Here is a 20,469-nt window from a genome sequence, read left to right on the forward strand (position 1 = left end):
GGGGATACAAGAATTCTGCATGACTATAACTGCAGTGAAAACTGCAGTCTGGCTGTATGCTGCATAGCATCTGATACTCCCTTCTAATTCATGAAAATATGTTTGCATAAGAGTGGGTAAATAAAGTATATTAATAAAGAAGTGCTTCATATTGCAAATTTTTTCATTCCATTCAGATTGGCTGCAGTTTGAGCTTAATAGCACAACTATCTTGCAAGTTTGAATTAGGCTGCAATCATATTGACTTATCTGGGAGTAAGCCCCATTGATCACAATAGGTCTTACTTTTGATTGCACTGTGAGAGAATCATTTGTAGCTGAATAATCTTGGGTCCTACTTACACTTCTGTCTGCCTCAGTCTTTTTATATTAAATCATATAACATCTTGGAAATCTCCTCCCTTAAGAACATAGGAAGCTCCTTTGTACGAAGTCAGACCATTGGCCTATGCAGCTTTTAAAGACATTTTTAAATATTTTTAAAAGATTTTTTAAAGATGTTTTGGTTTTGAGTTGTTTTAAGATTTTTGGGTGGTTTGTCCTTTGTTCGCCACCCTGAGCTCCTTCTGGGAGGAAGGTCGGATAGAAGTTTAATAAGCGGCGGTAATGCAGCCGAAGCTCTGCTCACGGCCGGAGTTCGATTTCAACGGAAGGAGGAAGTCGAATCTCCGGTAAAAGGGGTCGAGGTCCACTCAGCCTTCCATCCATCCATGGTCGGTAAAATGAGTACCCAGCATATGCTGGGGGGTAAAGAAAGGCCGGGGAAGGAACTGGCAATCCCACCCCATATATACGGTCTGCCTAGTAAATGACGCAAGCCGTCACCCTAAGAGTCGGAAATGACTCGCACTACAAGTGCGGGGACACCTTTATCTTTTTATTGTCTACACTGACTGGCAGTGGTTCTCCAGGGTTTCAGGCAGGGATCTCCCCCAGCCCTACCTGAAGACACTGGAGACTGAACCTGGGACCTTCTTCAGGCAAAGCAGTTGCTCTACCACTGAGCTATAGCCCTTCCTTCCTTCCTTTGAGAACTGCTCTGGATCCACAGTGATGAATCCTTTGAATGCATTCCATATTTCTAATTGTAAAAGACAAAGTTGTGGCAATGATTTACTACAGAATGTTTGGTGTCTTTTGGCCACCAGCTCTGGTTACCTAGTTGAAAGGCAACAGCAGTGTTCCACACAGACCTGGTAAAAATGAGATAGCTGGCTTTTCCACTTGAGTTCATAGGAGCTAGGATAATGATGATAAAGATGTTCAAACTGCTGATGGATCTGGGCTGTCACACTGAGTTTCAATCAAACCCCTAGTGTTCAAATCACACCAGCACGTAAAAGGAAAATGAAAAATCTGTGCAAAATAGCCTGTGGCTACTAATTTGACATGACAAAAGGCTGGATTCAAACACCAGTAAAATCAGCCTTATGGCAGGATGGAAGGGCTTGTGTGATAGCCAGAGCGTACCCTCCATGCTTCTTTGGTAATATTGCAAATGGCCCCTGTGCCCACCTTTGTTGCCAGTGGAGATCTGTGCGGAGACAGAATGTGGATTGCAGTTTAGCATAAACAGCTGCACAGGCCACTGATGAGCCTGAATATTCTTAGTTGTGTGTGTGTGTGTGTGTGTGTGTGTGTGTGTGTGAGAGAGAGAGAGAGAGAGAGAGAGAGAGAGAGAGAGAGAGAGACCATTCAACAGGTAATACTCCAGTATATGAGCTGTCACTGGGGGTTCAGAGCAAGGGACCAGGGCTACTACAATGGGCAGAGTCTCCCATGAGAAATCCTTACGTTGTACTACATTGGAATGCTGCTTGAACAGAGAACACGAAGCACACATAAAGTTTGCCTTTGAGTTAGAAATTGCATTTTATCTTTGTGTTCTTCTGAGCAATGATCTTTGCATAGCTTTATCATGTGCTAAAACCCAGTAGCTTGTGACATTCTAAATATACTTCTCTGGTTCTGCTAGACTTTGGTTTTTATTAGCTGCTTCTTTGTAAGGTGCCCAGCTGGGAGAGTACTACTTTGGGTATCTTGTTCTATTGTAGCCTAAAAGCCTCTAATATTTCTTGTGGTACCTACCCTTTGGAATTCACTCCCCTTAAATATTAGACAGGTGCCATCTCTGCTGTCTTTTCAGCTCCTATTGAAGACCTTCCTCTTTCTATTTAAGATACCTTATCCCAATCTGCTTCTGTGCTGGAATTGTTTCTAGTTTGTTTTTTAAAAAGATGTTTTAAAGATTTATTTTTAAAGATACTTTTAAGATGTCTTGCTTTAAAGATTTTTAAAGATGTTTATAGCATTTTTGTTTGCCACCCTAGGTTTCTTCTAGGAGGAAGGGTGGGATATACATTTAATAATAAATAAATAAATTTCTGATGGGTCCCTGTGGCCAATAGTCCAATAGGTGCTGTTCTTGTTAGAGCATGTCTGGTAGTAGAGCTTCTCAGATAGATCCCCAGATACAGACCGAAGGAGGTTTGCTTATGCTGGTTTAGGGACACAGACATGCCTATCAAGTCCAGGGTGCAAAACAGCCTCTCACAAAGTGGTTAATGTCTCTCATTTTTAGGTATAGTCTTCTTTTATAAAGTGAGCCTGCAGAGGGAACAAAGATGCAGCTGCCTCCAATTTGAAAGGGTGGGAGAATCTTCAGTTATTGCAAATTTGCCTTGTTCCATTTACTTAACTGTTAAACTGCTAATACTGAGGCTAGCTATTGCTACTGTACTGGTTCTCTTTCTGCTGTAGAGGAGCACTTGGTAAATGCTTAGCAAACAGGCCCTGAAGGAGAAGCTTTACTTTCTCCAGAGGAGAATGTTTCTATGCTTTAATGAGAGCAGTATAAGGCACTGCTGGGTGAAGGGGAGAGAAGGTTGCTTTTCTTCCCCTTCCGTATTGCTCCTTGTCTCCTAGAGGCATTACTATGGAGATAGCACTGAGGTCTGCAGCATAATCTGCTTATGTGGGATTAGTGCATGAACATATTTACTTCACGTTCACTGCCCTTTGTGTATCTTAAAGCACATGAATACATTTATCTAAGCAAATGCTTTCTGGATGGAGAAAGGAAAAGCAATGTCTTTTGCTCCTTTGTGTTTTTCTGCTCAGATCCAAAGCTTTGTGCAATTCCCATGACCCCAAATGGACATCTTGATCCCAACCTTCCTTGTCTCAGCCAGCCTGGACCAGCTGCTGGAATGGCGAATCCTTCTCGCAATACTCTGCAGCCAGACCAAGTCCATGTGGCCCTTGAATCCAGGAAAAGCAGTGTGATGTCTTTGGTGAGCAAATGTCAATCTACGTGTGAAGAGCCCTGATGGTTCAGACCAAATACCTGTACTCCAACATCCTATTTTCCACAGTGGGACACAGGAAGCTGCCTTATGCCAAGTCAGACCATTGGTCCATCTAGCTCAGTATTGTCTACACTGACTGGCAGTGCCTTTCCAGGGTTTCAGATAGGAATCTCCCAGCCCTACCTGGAGATGCCAAGGATTGAACCTGGGACCTTCTGCATGCAAATTAGATGCTCTGCCGCTAAGCTATGTCCTTTCCTTTAACAAGGGGCCAACCAGATGTCTATGAAAAACCCATAAGCAGGACATGGGGAGGATAATAGTCCCCTTCCCCTGTTGCTTCCTAGCAACTGGTATTCAGAGTCATATTTCCTCTGATACTGGATGTAAAATATAGCCATCACGACTAGTAGCCATTGATAGCTTTATTCTCCATGAATTTGTGCTCTGCACCTCTGCTTTGGTTTTTTAGAACTTTGTTTTTCATTGTAAGAGTGGGCACAATTCATTTCCTTTTGAGAATTATGGAAATGAATGGGAGTTGTGCTTGATGGTTGGGGGTTGGTAAAAGGAAGAAGGAAGTGTTCTTGTTTGGTGGTAGCCAATATATACTGTGATTTAATTATGATTATGACCATGCTAGCCTTCCCTTGTAAGATCCTCCGTGGCGCAGAGTGGTAAGTGGTGGTAACGCAGCCGAAGCTGTGCTCATGGCTGGAGTTCGATTCCAACAGAAGGAGGAAGTTGAATCTCCAGTAAAAGGGGTCGAGCTCCACTCAGCCTTCCATCCATCTGTGGTCGGTAAAATGAGTACCCGGCATATGCTGGGGGGTAAAGAAAGGCCGGGGAAGGAACTGGCAATCCCACCCCATATATATGATCTGCCTAGTAAACATCGCAATACGTCACCCTAAGAGTCGGAAACAACTCGCACTACAAGTGCGGGAACACCTTCACCTTTACTTTAGCCTTCCCTTTTCTCATTTACAAATGAACTAATTTGAGGTACTGAACGTCATTATGGGATACAGCAATCTTCCCCAACCTGGTGCCCTCCAGTTGTTTAGGATTATTGATTGATTGATTTAAAATATTTCTATCCCACCCTATAACAGGGCACTCAAGGCGACTTACAATAAAATCAAGCATGTACATAATAAAATTGTACACAATAAAAATAATAAAAACATTAAAATACATTAAAATACATAAAATGCAATTAAAATACATGAAATAATATATATACATATACACACACATATATAGGGAGTGGTACTGAACAGACTACTGAGGTAAAAATTAACATAGAAGATATAAAATCATTATCAGGCTCTACCTTCAGTCCCTCCCAAAGGCTCTCCAGAACAAGATCATTTTCAGACGTCTCCAGAAAACCATCAGGGAGGGAACAGAGTGGTCTTCTTGGGGTAGGGTATTCCAAAGCTTGGGGGCCACAACTGAAAAGGCTCTCTCCTGCGTGCCTGTCAGTCTAACTTCTTTCACTCCAGGCACGCAGAGGAGACCCGAGGCAGATGATCTTAAATCCTGGGCAGGTATATATGGGCGTAAGTGGTCCTTCAGGTACATTGGTCCAAGGCCGTTTAGGGCTTTAAAGGTCAAAACCAGCACTTTGAATTGGGCCCCGAAACAAATTGGGAGCCAGTGGAGTCGCTAAAGCACAGGGGTGTATACTCCCTGCGCCATGCTCCAGTTAACTTTCTGGCTGCAGCATTTTGAACCAACTGTAATTTCTAAACCGTCTTCAAAGGCAGCCCCACATAGAGTGTGTTACAATAATCAAGCCTCGATGTCACCAATGCATGTGTCACTGTGGCCAAGTCAACTGCTTCCAGGAATGGAAACAGCTGGTAGACTAGTTTGAGTTGGCCAAATGCACTCCTGGCTACCACAGCCACCTGATATTCAAACAGCAGGGCAGGATCCAGCAGGACTTCCAAACTGTGGAACTGCTCCTTCAAGGGGAGTGCAACCCCATCCAGAATAGGTTGCAACCTTATCCCTGGCACAGTTTTCCCCTTGACCAGCAACACTTCCATCTTGTCTGGATTAAGTTTCAGTTTGTTAGCCCACATCCAGCCCTTCACAGTCTCCAGGCACTGGTTTAGGATGAGCACTCCCTCCCTGCAATGAGGTGGTAGGGAGAGATAGAGCTGAGTGTCATCAGCATATTGATGACATTGTACTCCAAATCTCCAGATGACCTCTCCCAGCAGTTCCATATAAATGTTAAAGAGCATGGGAGACAGAATTGAATCCTGTGGTACCCCATAGGCCAATGGCCTGGGGGATGAGCAGTAGTCTCCCAGCACCACTTTCTGGGTCCTGTCCTTCAGGTAGGACTGGAGCCACTGTAAAACAGTGCCTCCCAGTCCCATCCCAGCTAGATGGCCCAGAAGGATACCATGGTCGAACGTATCGAAGGCTGCTGAGAGGTTCAGCAGCACCAACAGGGATGCACTCTCCCTGTCTGATGCCCAGTGTAGGTCATCAAGCAGGGCGACCAAGTCAGTCTCCATCCCATGACCGGGCCTGAAGCCCGATTGAAAAGGGTCTAGATAGTCCAATTCATCCAGGAAAACTTGGAGCTGAGCAGCCACTACCCTTGCAATCACCTTGCCCAAAAAGGGAAGACTGGGCGGAAGTTGTTAAGATCCACAGGGTCTAGCGAAGGCTTTTTTTTAACAAAGGTCTTATTACAGCCTCCTTCAACAATGTTGGCATAGAACCTTCCCTTAGGGAGGTGTTAATTAAATATGCCAACCAGTCAGCCACTCCCACTCTGGCAGATTTGATTAACCAGGATGGGCAAGGGTCAAGTGAACAAGTAGTGGCCCTCTATTCTCCCAGAATCCTGTCCACATCCTCAGGCTTTACAAGCTGAAAAGTATCCATAGAAAAATGACCAGAGGAAGGTTCGAGGACATCTGGCACAACTGAAGTTAATGAGGAGTCCAAGTCAGTCCGAATACGAGCATTTCTATCTGCAAAGTGCCTTACAAACATGTCACAACGAGCAACTGAGGGCTCAGAGTCTAATGTAGGGCCAGAGCCCCAAAGACCCTGGACCACCCAGAAAAGCATCATCGGACAACACTGAGCAGACACAATGGCGGCAGAGAAGTGCACTTTCTTCGCTGCCATCGCTGCCACGATAGGCTTGAAAATGAGCTCTAGCCTGTGTTCAGTCGGAAGCAGATTGAGTTTTTCTTCACCGTCACTCTAGCCGTCATCCCTGCCACTTCATCAGGCCCAAGGTTTGAGTAAACAAAGGTGTATTATGGGCCTTCCCTGGTGGGAGAGGCACTTTGGAGCAATAGTGTCCACCTACCGGGTCACCTCCGTATTCCAAAGATTGACCAGGGCTTCGCCAGTATCGCCAGCCATGCTGGGAATATCCCCCACAGCATTCAGGAAACTATCTGGATCCATGAGTCTCCGGAGGTGGACCATCTTAATCGGCCCTTCACCCCTGCGAAGGTTACCGGGGACACAAAGTCTAAACCTTGTCAGGTGGTGATCTGTCCATGACAATGGAGTCACTAAGAACCCCTTCACCCTCATATCACCTTCTTCCTGTCCCAAATAAAACACAAGATCAAGTGTGTGTCCTGCCACATGTGTTGGTCCAGATGATATTAGAGACAGCCCCATGGTTATCATGGCAGCCATGAAGTCCTGAGCTGGGCCTGTGAGTCTAACCTTGGCATGTATGTTGAAGTCACCCAGGACAATCAGCCTGGGCAACCTCAACACCAATGCTGCGACCAGCTCCACCAGCTCTACAACTTTCATCATCCTTGACCATTGGCCTTTCTGGCTGGGGCTGATGGAGTTGTGGGTTAAAATAACTGGAGAGCACCAGGATAGAGAAGGCTGGTAAAGTGGATAGTATCCTGGGCTCAAAGAAGAACTGAAATAAAAATCCCTGCCTGGCCAAAAGCTCAGTAGGTGGCTATGGGCGCTATTTTTCTCAGTCTAATCTAGCTCATGGTGTTATGGTGATGATAAAATGAGGGTACTTTACATCTGATAAGTTCCACGGGACAGAATCTCTCTCTTCCTGTAACCTTATGGCAGTGGCCATTTACAACTGTGTAAAATGAGGTTTGCCCTCATGAATCTCAAAGCCTCATCTTGTTTCATATTTTGACAAAAGATATAAGAATGAGGAACTGTTATAGGCAAAGGAACTTGAGAATAAGGGACACAATAATGATGCTGTGGCAATGGTAGTTGACGTGGCTGATTGGCCCATGAGGAAGTGAGGTCAAGTGTGAAGCCTCTCACACTGGACTTATCTACCAAGAGAATACAACCAGGTATTTTTGAATGATGTTGCTGTTTCTCCCTTTCTCATCCCTGTGATGGATCTGAGTGGGGAAACCAGCTAAGCAAATATCACTTATGGTTTGCTGTTCTCCACAGTAGTCTGTACCAGCTGGTAGACACAGTGGCAGACAAATTTAGGGACCCTTGATAAGAATAGGAGCAACTTTTAATAGGGCTATCACCCAACTGAGGAAAACATCATTTAATCATAAAAACTTAATCAATTAATACATCAGTTAAATTTGTATATGCATAAAAGCAGTAGTTCTTTGCTTTTTGAGGATAACATTGTGTGCCATAGCAGATATCTTGTGAGAAAAAGGGAAATGCTGTAATTGCATCCTGCATTTGAGATCTTGTACTGAGCATGGGTTGGGACTAGATGATCTCCAGTGTTCTTTCCAACTGTAATATTCTATTATCAAAAGAGGTTTAATTGATTCATCTAACCTAATAGTAGCCAACACAGTGCCCTCTAAGATGTAGCAAGACTGCAACTTCCATTATCCCTGACTATTAGACATACTGGCTGGAACAGAATTATTGAGTAATTATTATTATTATTATTATCATCATCATCATCACCATCATTTTTATTTATACCCCGCCCTTTTTCCAAACTAGAACTCAAGGCGGCTTCCAGATAAAAAGTACACATAATTAAGAACATACAAAAATCTGCATTAAAATATAATTAAACTATCGAAATATTAAAACCATTGATGGGGTTTATTTATATGCTGCCTTTCCACCTCAAGCTGTGCCCAAAGCGGCTTACAACAAACATTCAAAATATATTTTTTAAAAAACATTGGGGTAGGGAATAGAAGTCAGTGTACAAAAAGCAACAATAAATTCAAACAAGAGAAAAATCAGCCATTTAGAACACATAAAATAAATCATATTACAAAAGAAACGGTCTAGATTTAATTTCCAAGCAAGACAGTGAACAGACAATAGAGCTCCAGGTGCAGGTCTTATTGCATTCCAAGGAGCCTCAGCAGAGCCTGGCTGAGATACAGTCCAGAGGGGAGAGGTGCTGTGACTGGGCTAGATGGCTTTACAGCTGGCTCCTTCTCCTCTCCTCCAGGGGAGACCAGCAGTAGCAAAAGGGGAAATGCTGAGGAGGGCAATGACGGCAAATCCTCTTCCCCAGCCTTCTGGAAATGCTCACTGCTTATGCAGGTCTTACTACACTTGGGGAGTTGAAAACCAGTAATGTCTGGAGGGCACCATGTTGGCTACCCTTGATCTAACTACTCAAACATTGGAATGTCTGTGAAAGTCAGGGATGCTTAAATTATATGTTTGTAGTGGCTTCAGTTGCTAAATAAGATGCAAATGAGCTAAACTCTGGCCCCATTTTTGTCCTGATCTTATTAGTGCACCTATTTTCCCCCTCCAGATAGGTCATGCATGGTACCCTCAAATTATAAATTTAGGAAGAGTGAGACGTGAGCCTATGTCTCACCTGGTTATGACAACATTGGTTCTATGTTTCAGTTTTGTAAGAGTTGCTATATTATTGTTTCATTGTTACTTGGTCTGCGTTATTGTGAACTGCCTTTTGATTTTCCTAAAGAAATGCAGTCTAAAATATTTTTAATAAATAAATGGCTGAAGATGCTGACTCAAACAACCTCCTCCTTTGGGTGAAGGCACTGAATCCTCTCTTGGATCTCTTACAGTCTAGCTCTCGTAGTTCTCATTATGGAGCCTGGGGGCGGAGTGGGGGCTGGGGAAGCCGACGCTCCAGCTGGAACAGCCTTGCACAGGGACACAGCCTCAAACACAAGCCTCCTTCAGCTGAACATGAGTCACTCTTATCTGGGGAGAGACATAGGACGTCAGAGGGAGAAGGGCCAGTAAGAGTTCATCACCATCGGCGGACCCTCTCCTTGGACACCAAAGGTTCCTCTGAGCTGGTGGAGTTGGCCCCAACAGTCCCATCCAGTCACAGGCCATCACGGAAAATAGGTGTGACAACAGGGTCTAGCGAGCACCAGAACTGCAATGGTAAAATGCCCACCATTGCTAAGGATATCTTCCCAGAGATGAACAATCGCAAGGACCATGGAGAAGATGAGGAGGAGATAGACTATGTAAGTACTTGCTGCTTTCACTAAAGGGATGCTAAGAGTGTGTGAAGTTGAGAAGAACAATCACAGCAGATAAGAGGGTGAGCAGGGCCAGCCCAGCACTCCCCAGCTGCACTGTGCAAGAGGAAATCAGAGTGAAATTCTAACAGAATCCTTTCCAAGTAGGGATGTAAGAACACATCATTTTCTTTTCCAACCCATTCCTGTCACATGCAGCACTATTTCTGTTTTGTTGACTTCTGACAAAAACTATGTTATTTGTCTTGCAGTTCCCTGTCGTGGAATTTTTCATAATTAATGGCATTATCATGACATTATTCCAGGGCAAAGGCCATTCACTTCAATGCAAATGCAATGCACCTGGTTGGGGGAGGCGGAGTCCTGAATTATGTATTGTTTGTGGACTGAAAACAACAAGGGGGAATACCAATCATATTCACTGGATTGATTTCTGTTCTGGACATGGGGCAAATATGTAAACATTGGCAATTTTCACTACTGTTTCTGTTGGAATTCTTTGACATCCCTATTTCCAAGTCTTCTACTTCCATGAAATGCTTTTCACATAATCTTCTCTGAAAATAACTCCATACGCATTGCAGAGTATCCTATGGAGTGTTCTATGGCAGAATGTTCCATTCACTGAAGGTCAGGCCTGCAGGGTTTCACTGTTGCACAGCATGCACTGGAGAAATGCCTGATATCTCCCCAAATCTGTTCACTGAAGTAGAAAATCAGCAGTGGTGGGTAGGGATGGGAGTGAACTTTCCACTTTCCAAAACAATGCCAGAAACAGAGTTACTCTTCAAATTCACACTTCTCCAACCATTGGGGTGAAATTCTCCAACCAAATCATGTGTGCAAAAAAAGTGAATATTAGGGGGAAAGTGTGCATAAAAATGCATATATTAGGGGAAAATATACAAAAATGCATAGTGAAAATTGCTTGTAAAAATGTGTACATCATACCAAAAATATACAAAAACATGTATTTTAAGAGAAATTTGCACTAAAATGCTGACATTTTCATGAGGACTTTTTAAAAAAACTGATGCAGAAATGTGGAGAATTGAAACAGATAAAACAAAACTGAGAGATTCATCCATCTTTAGTGGTGGGCAAGCTGTCTTCCAGGAAGACTTGCACATTTTGATGTTGTCATGGAAGATACCCTGATCACCTTTCGAAGAATTCCATGGTTTCCCAGATTGCCCAGGCCATAGACTCCAGCTTTATTTATTTATTTAGTGTGTGTTTTACCCACCTTTCAGGACACACTACATAAAATTCTCTTTCTCGGGCTTTGCATAGTCCTGCAAACCCCTTGGGACTTAGATTCTCAGTGGTCTTCACCAGGTATGAAATGTCTATAACTGTATGGAACATTTGGGAATTTTCTGTGAAGTAGACAATCCTCTGAGCTTTTCAGTAGTCTAGCAATCTTAAGGGTGGCACAATCGGCAAGGCTTTCAATCTTAAATCAGAATGGCAATGCTGATTGTCTACTTTCTAAGAGGTAAATTAACTCATTAATCCTGCTGTGGTGCATGGGATTGGCTCTGATGACCTTGGAGTTAACTTTCAGCCCTTCAGTTTTATGTCAGATTAGAGAGAAATTTCTGAACACTTTGTCCGTCATTATTTTCCCCTATGGCTGTGATATCAACTCATTTTCTTACCCTGCATGGGGCATGGTGGGTAGCAAATGATCCATAGAGATGAAGAATCAGTAATTTTGAGATCTCCAGCTATTGGTATGCAAGACATATGGGAAATGAAAGCAAAGAAGTGCTTGTGTGGGGAAGTCAAGGTAATGGCAGCTTCTGATGTTCTGCTTCTTTTTCTGCAGAGCCTATGTTTCCGTATCAAAAAGATGATAGAGGCCTACAAGCCCGACTGGTGTGAGTTGCGGGAAGCCTGGTCCATCTATCTCTTCTCACCACAAAACAGGTATTTCTCATTTACTTTTGGCTTGGGAGGGAGGGGAATTGGGATATGATGTTACCATACCACCTTAAAATGCTAATGCAGGAATGATTTAGTTACTTTCAATCATATGTGTCAATCTATCAGAGTGCATAATTGGTTTCTCTGTTACATTATCAGACAGACACAATAATGTATTTTTTTACAATGTTAACTTTTTTTATTTTTAACAATACATTCTGCATTGTTTTACAACGCTTATAGAAGCAGAGGAAATTATCCCATCTCTCAGACTGAGAGATTCCAAAAGCTTGTCATGAACTAACATTAATTAAATCAGTTGCACTGCATTTAAGTGGAATCCAAAGAACTTTGAGATTTAACAGCTAGTTTCAGTCAATATTATTTCTCATCTTCTGCTTCCTCCAAACCTTCTTACTGTTCCTGTAGTCCATTAGAAACATGTACACTTTAAAAACAAACTGTCTTCCAGGTTTCGCATCCTCTGCCAAACTATCATTGCCCATAAACTCTTTGATTACATTGTCTTGGCCTTCATTTTCCTGAACTGCATCACTATTGCCCTGGAGAGACCCCAGATTGAACAGAGAAGCACGGTGAGTACCATAACCTGTTCTAATGGGAGCTTTTGTGGGACAGCTGCATAAATGTTTTCCACAGCATATCTTGATACAGAAGAAAAGTTGGGTGTCTGTCTTAAAGTCTGTCAATGAAAATGATTGTATGCACTGTGTTTGGGGGCTTCCAGAAACATTTTTCATGATGGTAAAGATTGTGGACTTTGCATTCTTCAAAACAGCATTTAATAGACAGAGGATCAATCTTATTTGTGTTCATGATTTCTGGATTACCATAGGATTGTGAGAACACTCCCATAAAAGATGGGTTTGAAAGACTGGAGAATACCAACCCCCTTTGCTCATACTTGGTTTGTATGTCAAAAGAGTGTATATAGTAGTAGTTAGTTACAGATTAACTAACAAATCTTCAGCAAAAGAACTTAAGAGTAGGTATGGGGAATCCTTGGTCCATCAGATGGTTGTGTGGCCCGCAGTCAGATTTCACCTGGCCCTTGGGTTCTCTCTCGCCCATCAGTTGTTCAGTGAGGAGTCGCTGAGAGGAGAAAGAGATTTGATGTTGTGCAAATTGTGCATTTGCAGCTCTGATCTCTAAAAGAAGCTTAAAGCAGATGAGAAAATGTATCCGTAAAGGGGTAGACTTGTGTTTCTTGCAAATATGCAAATATGTCATCTGTACATTTTGCAATTGCATGCACACAGTTTTTGGGCTGCAGCTGCATTTTGAAGTTTGAGGCTTTGAATAGCTGTAAAGCAGGCCTGGCAGTTAGCTTTGCATTGACTTTATTTGCATTGTTCTAGTGGGATTACAGAGTTCTTTCTACATTTTACACTGTCAGGACAGATAAAGAATATGGGAGAGCTTTTTCTTTTTTTACAAACTTTGTAAAACAATCTATGGAGAAAATAGAAAGTGAAACCTGAGTGGTATTAAATGTGCATCTCTGTTTCCTTTGGAAATAGCTCTCTCTCTCTCTCTCTCTCTCTCTCTGTGTGTGTGTGTGTGTGTGTGTGTGTGTGAAAGAGAGAGAGAGAGAGAGAGAGATGGGGGAGAAATCCAATTTAGTTTGGATTTGAATCCAAATTTATCAAATTTTCATTTTCTGAAACAACATGAGAATCAAAACACAGCCATCCTCAAAATTTGCACTTATCTGAATTTTGGGATGCAGTTCTCCAACCAATGTTTACAAAAATGCATATATTCAGGGGAAATGTATTTAAAAATGAATATATCAGAGAAAATAACATACAAAAATGCATTAGGAGAAAATGCTTGCAAATGTGTACATTACTCAAAATTGCACACAAGAATGTGTTTAAAAGGAGAAATTCACACTAAAATGCTGGAGAAGTTTCATGAGGATTTTTTTTTTTTAAGTTTGCAAATTTCTGTAGAAATGTGGAGAACTGAATTTAAAGCAAGAAAAATGAGAAATTGAGAGGACCAAAACTGACAGATCCTTCCATCCCTAGTGTAGGATTATATGTATGTATCTGTGTGTGCGTCTGGTGCTCCCACTACTTGTAGGCATTCCTCAACAGCTGTCTGTCAGATTAATGTGGTGCTCCACTTGAAAAAGGTTCCTTTCTCCTACATTAGAGTGATGGTATTTCTAATTTCTATTAGTAATAGTGAGAATATTTATTTCAGATTAATTTGTGCGAAATAAAAGAACACATGCTTGTAAAATACCTTAGGTAAATGCATCTAGACCTTGACAACATACCTATTTTACATGAAGAAAATACTTCTTGTCTAAAACTTCAGAAAGGTACATTCTTAAATTTCTAGAATAGCAGCCAATTTTAGTGAAAAATGAAGAAAATATGTCTCTTCTGTATTTGGAATCCATGCAACTGCTTGTAAGGTGGAACTTTCTTGTGTACATGGAAACATTGAAGAAATTCAATGAGATTAGTTTTACCTGTACTGTAGTGTTTTTGGAATTAGCTTTTAAATGTATAACTGAGAGACAATACACACTGAAAACTGTTTCCACATTCCTCCGATGAGGCCTGTGAAATCCCATACATGAACCTTGGGCATGTAGCATGCAGCATTTTCCAGCTCATGGCAATCTGTTTGTGTGAATCTAGGTGACATACAGTAGGGCCCCACTCATATAGCGGGTTACGTTCCAGCCTCCCACCAAACAGCAAAACCGCCGGAAAGTGGGACATAGCGCGCGATCAGCTGTACAGTACAGCTGATCGCGTGCTACAGCTGATCACTGTCAGCTGGAGTGCGGCAGCTGGAGCTCCCCACGCTAGAGCTGATTGCCCTGCTGGTGCCGTATTAGCGAAACACCAAAAAGCGGGGCCCTACTGTGCTGGTATAAGACACCTTCCTATGTTCCTGCAAACAGTTTGCATAGACTTTAGAAGAGTCACAGTTTTGAACTGACTGTAAACAGTAACCACCATCTCCCTCAGGATTCTGTCTATGTATCAGTGGTTTAATAGTTCACAATCTTAACCTCCAGGACAGTTGTGTTTATATCTTTGTTTTGGGTCTTTTAAAAAAAATATTTGTGGATATAAATGAGAAGAGAACCTCAGTCACTGATCAGTTCACGTACACTTTTTATTTCTGCCACATCCAATAGAAATTGATTGGGTCACAAGACTAGACTAGCAAATTAGAACTTCGTTGAGGTGTTGGGTAGGGTAATGCTTTTTGGCAGCTGTCCTTAAAATAGCCTAGACTTTCAGTCCCACTTGGTTCTTAACGACAAAGTAGAACCTGCCAAGTTTGTTGCAATAATTCAAATTGCAAAACTCTTGCTAGATATATTTTGAGGCTGCCTTTTATTGTTCCAGGAGAGAATCTTCCTCACGGTATCCAATTACATCTTCACAGCGATCTTTGTTGCTGAGATGACACTGAAGGTAAGTCATCCATTAACAGCTACCAAGCCATCCTCACTGCACTGGCCCAACTACCTCTTCCATAATGTTAGCCTGCCAGGGAGGAAGGTTAGCATACAATTTGTCCTTTCTTTTTTTTTTGTACAGCTGAGCTGCAAAGGAGTGCCATTTTTGCAAACATTTTAATCAGAGGTGAAGGGTGGAGTCCTTTTGGTGAATGTTCGTAGATTGCTGCTATTAGGGCTACAAACCTTTGTCTACGCAAAAAGCTTTATCCTTACTATGAATAGGCTTTGCTTGCCCTTGGTGATACCAACATGTACCCAAATCTGATTAGTTGTGTAGCATTTCAGCATCAGGTTCATTACATGATCCCTGATTGGCTAGAATCACTTTTAAACGAGAGAGAAACCTGGGGAGGCAGGGGCAGAAATGACACCCAAGAAGCAGCAAATAATGGCAGCACTTTGAAAGAAAGGTGAACATTTGCACATTTCAGGGATTTACTCTTGCAAGGAAACATTCATTCCCTCTAAAATAAAACCAAAACACAATACTTTCAACCCCAAAATAAAAATGGGTAAATATTTAGTATGGCCCTATGTCTTGTTGGTTATATTTTTACAGTTTCCTCACACAAGCTGGAATGACTGGGAGTACTGAAAATTGAAACCCTTTCTCAGTAATCCAAAGCTTGTAATTATCTCTCTGATGATGATGGAATATATAGCATGAGCACGAGCAAGAAGATCATCAGGGTCTTGATGGCTATAAGCAGCTTTTCTAAAAGCTACTTGTTAGAGGTGAAGTCAGAGCCCCCAGTTTTTCATCTTTTATTCCCCAGGGTTTCTTCTGAGAAAAGAGGCACACATGAAGGCAGTGTCAATGATCAACTTTCCATTGATTTCCTGCCTGTTGCTATCAAGAATTCTGTGCCCAGGGGAAACCCTCAAATATATGCATGGTGCAATTCTAGGGTTATAGCTTAGCTCTTCTTTTTGACTGTCTCATTCATTCTCCACACTCATGCATTTTCTCCTCTCCTCTAGGTAGTTTCCCTTGGCCTGTATTTTGGGGAGCAGGCCTATTTGCGCAGCAGCTGGAATATCCTGGATGGCTTCTTGGTGTTTGTATCCATCATCGATATTGTGGTTTCAGTAGCCTCTGCTGGTGGAGCCAAAATTCTGGGTGTGCTACGAGTCCTCCGACTGCTGCGCACTTTACGCCCCCTTAGGTGAGATCCAAAAGGCTAGCCTTCCTCCTCCTCTCCTGTGTAAGAACCCTACTCCTGACCTCTCAGAGAATGCTTTTGTGGACTCCCAGGTGTTTTGCCATGATAAAGAGTTTGGTAAGGACAATAAAAAGGTCAGTCACTTCCAGGAGTTCAGGGCAGACATAAACTCTATAACAGCTATTGAACTGGGAAAGAACAAGAATGGAGGCAGGAAGAGACAGAGTCCCCATCTGTACTATATTTTTAAAGCACTATTACACCACTTTAAACAGTCATGGCTTCCCCTAAAGAATCCGGGGAACTGTAGTTTCACAGAGCTACAATTCCCCGAGATCCCTGGGAAGAGGGATTGATTGTTAGACTACTTGGAGAAGTGTAGCTTTGTGAGAGAAATAGAGTGCTCAGCACCCTTAACAAATGACCGTTCTCGGGACTCTTTGGGGAAAGCCAATACTGTTTAAAGTGGTAACTAACTTTACATTTATAGCACTGATGGGGCCTATGTATGTGTATCAGGGTTGACAGGCAGACAAGCAAGCTGGTGAGCAGTGTGGGGAACTGGCAAATGAAGCAGGTTTGCCAGAGCTTTGGGAAAGTTGCTCAGAGAATGAGCCAGTAGGGAACAGGAAAGAATGCACAATTCAGGATGTATTATGAAATGGCTAGGGACAGAGGCCAGCCAAAACCAGTAGTTCCAAGTGGAATTCAGAATGTGGCTAGGGTGGAACAGCTGCAGTTCCTTATTCTGGACTTGGAGGGCAGTGCTTCCCTCACTTGGCCTACTAGCACAAGAAGTGAAGCTCTATGGTTTCCTTTTTAGAGACCAACTGTCAAAAACTGCAGCATTTCTATAACATTTCTCTCATTCAGCTCCTTGAACAGTATATCGAATTGGAAAAAGGGCAGCTCTAAGTCAGATTAGTTAGACATGGCATTTTGGTAAAAGTTTCCTCCATTCGAGGTTTGTTTTAACTATGCTGCTCCTTTCAGCAAGCACATTTCACTCTCGTGGTGCCACTCAGTAACAAAGCCAGGTATTGTTGCGGACTTAAATTCAAGCTATGTAAGCTAAGGTAGTACAATATGCTAGTGGTAGCAGCCAGCACAGTGGCTTAGGAGGGGCTGTATTGCTCTCCTGGCTTCCCAGCACCAGTTTTGGAGAAGGGGTGGGGCCAGTCTGCTCCTCCCAATGTTGTGCCCATGCCATGCCAAGCTCCCTGCTGCATTTCCACCCCCCCTTTCTGGAACCAGAAGTGGTGTGTGCTGTTGGAAAGCCAGGAAAGCAACATACCCACACCAGCTGCTACTGCATCCTTCTATGGCTCAGAGAGGGTTGCCTCCTATATGACACATTTTCTACACTGGATATAATTGCAAATTATGTGTAACCTTCCTGTGCGTTGTCACATACGAAGAACTGACATATTTCTGTTTTGCCGTTATGTATCTGTGTTGAGATCCTGCCATCAGATCCTGCTTCCTACGTACCTTGTAGCAAAAGAGACAAGGGTGTGTTGTTCATCCGTATGTGATGATGCAGCAGAATAAACATTGTTTTTCCTACAGAGAAATGGTGTCCTTGCTGAAAATTTGCCATTCTGCAGAGGTTTTGAGTGACAGGCAGCTGTGTCATGATACTTGTCATGACAACTCTTCTTAGAATATAGAAAAAAGCATCTCTGTGCTATGTCTCTCTTTTTGTTGCCCCTCACAGTGCTTCTTTTTTCAGGGTCATCAGCCGTGCACCAGGCTTGAAGCTGGTGGTTGAGACGCTCATTTCATCACTCAAGCCCATTGGGAACATTGTCCTCATTTGCTGTGCTTTCTTCATCATCTTTGGCATTCTTGGGGTGCAGGTATCATTGTTACTATCATCTGTGATGAAATATGTCTACTGTACCTTTTTGTCTCAACACAAAAGCAGTTGAGAATATGCTTCCTTTTACTTAAAGCCAAGCCTGCTTTCCAATTATAGGTAAATAGGTGGACTGGAGATATGCCAAGAGAGGTGCAGCAGGGTTTTTATCTCCTGTTGCAGCAGTAGATTTGTTCCATATGGTAGGGGTGGGGAACTAGGTGCAGTTGACAGGCTACATCCTTCCTTCCCTCCCCTCTGTGGGCCAACTTAGACAGGTGGGTGGGGCCACCCACCTCTCAATCAGCAGATGTCATTGAATTCAAAGCAGTTGCAAATGGACTTCCGAGAGGGCTGCTCTCAGCACCGATCAACTGATGGGCACTGAGAGCCATCACTTTGAAGTCCATTTGCAATCAGCTTGAATACAAACCGCTTGCAAAACAGACTTCAAAGTGATGGTTCTCAACATGTACGGTGTATGAAGGGCTGTTCCCTCAGCATCAACCTAGGATTGCCATGATTCTGAGGCAGGCTTCTAGTTCATCCCTGCGCACAAAGAAAACAAGAACCTCTTTGAATGAGCTCAGGGTGTCATTTCTATTGCTTCACAACCGCTGAAGTCACCTTGGTCCAGTTCCAATGTGCTACTTGGAAGGAGTGAATTGCAAAATAGTAAGTCAGCAAGGTTGGTGTTTGAAGCTACAGTCAGATTCAGCTGGATCATAGGACACAGTGCTCAAGTGACAGACTGACTACTGGTCAGAAGAGAGATGCATGAGGGAGGAGAATATTTACCTGCTTTTTTATTACAAAAAGAAAGGTTTTTTCCCCATTAATTCCTGACTCTCCCCACATTCCCAGCATTGAACCCACCCACAGCTATTTGAAGAAGAAGAAAGTAGTGACGTTCTCTTTATTTTAGGATTCTGCTGCAGAGGTCTGCAGGAATGGGTAGTGCTTCTGTCACTGGAAAGAATGTGCTGTACTTAGGTTGCATACGTGCCATACATTAAAAGCACATTTTCCACCAAAGAATCCTGGGAACTATAGTTTGTTAAGGGGGCTGGGAATTGTAGCTTGGTGAGGGGTAAACTATAGTTTCCAGGGTTCTTTAAAGCAACATGCTTTAAATGTATGGTGTTTACACAGCCATCTGTATGTAACCTGCTCCAGGGATGGCAGTTTCACAATGTACAGGAAGTGCTAGAAAGCAGATGCTCTTCCTCTAACATGTGAAGTCACCCTGAGCTTTTATAAACGTAGTCCCTGCCATATGGGAAAGGGAACTGGGACAACATATTTAATTTTTGTAATCACCACTGAGTAAATTTATTTTAAAATATCTGCTATTTTCCTACATTTAACTCATACAAGTGATATGTCTGCATTCAGTAAACACAGTAGCCATTTGGGAACATAATAATGCTAGACTGGCCTGGGGAAAAGGATTAGGTACAATTGATTCTGCTAGTCTCTATTAGCCTACTTTCTCATTTACTTACTTCCAAACGGATGTCAGGTGGCAAATGACTCTTGGTCACAATGGGCCCCAAATCAGGTTGCAATCAGTGACCCCGAGGCATAAAGCTCCTTATCCCATAACCAGGTTCAGGAGCACCATCCTCACATCCATTCCTAATGGCAAAGCATCTGACAAGGTGGCTTCTTTTTGCAGCTCTTCAAGGGGAAGTTCTATCATTGCCTGGGTGTGGACATCCGAAACATCACCAATAGGTCTGACTGCATGGCTGCCAATTACAAGTGGGTACATCACAAATACAACTTCGACAATCTGGGCCAGGTAAATGTGGAACTCTCTGTGTTATCTTAGACTTATTCTAGGCTCTCCTGTGGCTTTGCACATCTTCATTCCAAAATGAAAGACTGCAACTTCAGATATAGATTCATAGAATATAGTAGACTTGGAAGAGCCCTATAAGGCCATCGAGTCCAACCCTCTGCTCAATGCAGGAATCCAGTATCTAGGATTGCATTCACAAGATCCTCACATTTAAGGATGGGAGGTAGCGGAACTGCTCTAGATACCTTTAATCTTCAGAAGTGTATCCAGTTTTGGTTACCACATTATAAGACAGATAGATATTACAGAGGAGACGAATCAGAGAGACAAAGGGTACAATCCAGCCAACATTAAGCACTTCTGCCTATCTATTTTGCACATTTCTATACTATCCTTCAGCCAAATGTTTCCCAGGATAAAACA

General features: G+C 42.7%; 1 protein-coding gene across 1 annotated transcript in view; it reads left to right on the forward strand.

Annotated features, from left to right (window-relative positions):
* The window catches only part of CACNA1I (calcium voltage-gated channel subunit alpha1 I), a 483,310-nt gene that overhangs the window by 391,108 nt on the left and 71,733 nt on the right, over positions 1 to 20,469 (forward strand). Inside the window, exons 15-22 of the mRNA XM_061582812.1 lie at positions 3,121 to 3,293; positions 9,347 to 9,760; positions 11,607 to 11,707; positions 12,177 to 12,300; positions 15,106 to 15,174; positions 16,203 to 16,387; positions 18,117 to 18,243; positions 19,921 to 20,046. Coding sequence (XP_061438796.1) covers positions 3,121 to 3,293; positions 9,347 to 9,760; positions 11,607 to 11,707; positions 12,177 to 12,300; positions 15,106 to 15,174; positions 16,203 to 16,387; positions 18,117 to 18,243; positions 19,921 to 20,046 — 1,319 coding nt within the window. The remainder of the gene's footprint in view (positions 1 to 3,120; positions 3,294 to 9,346; positions 9,761 to 11,606; positions 11,708 to 12,176; positions 12,301 to 15,105; positions 15,175 to 16,202; positions 16,388 to 18,116; positions 18,244 to 19,920; positions 20,047 to 20,469) is intronic.

This window comes from Rhineura floridana, chromosome 8 (genome assembly GCF_030035675.1).
Source record: "Rhineura floridana isolate rRhiFlo1 chromosome 8, rRhiFlo1.hap2, whole genome shotgun sequence".
Lineage (NCBI taxonomy): Eukaryota > Metazoa > Chordata > Lepidosauria > Squamata > Rhineuridae > Rhineura > Rhineura floridana.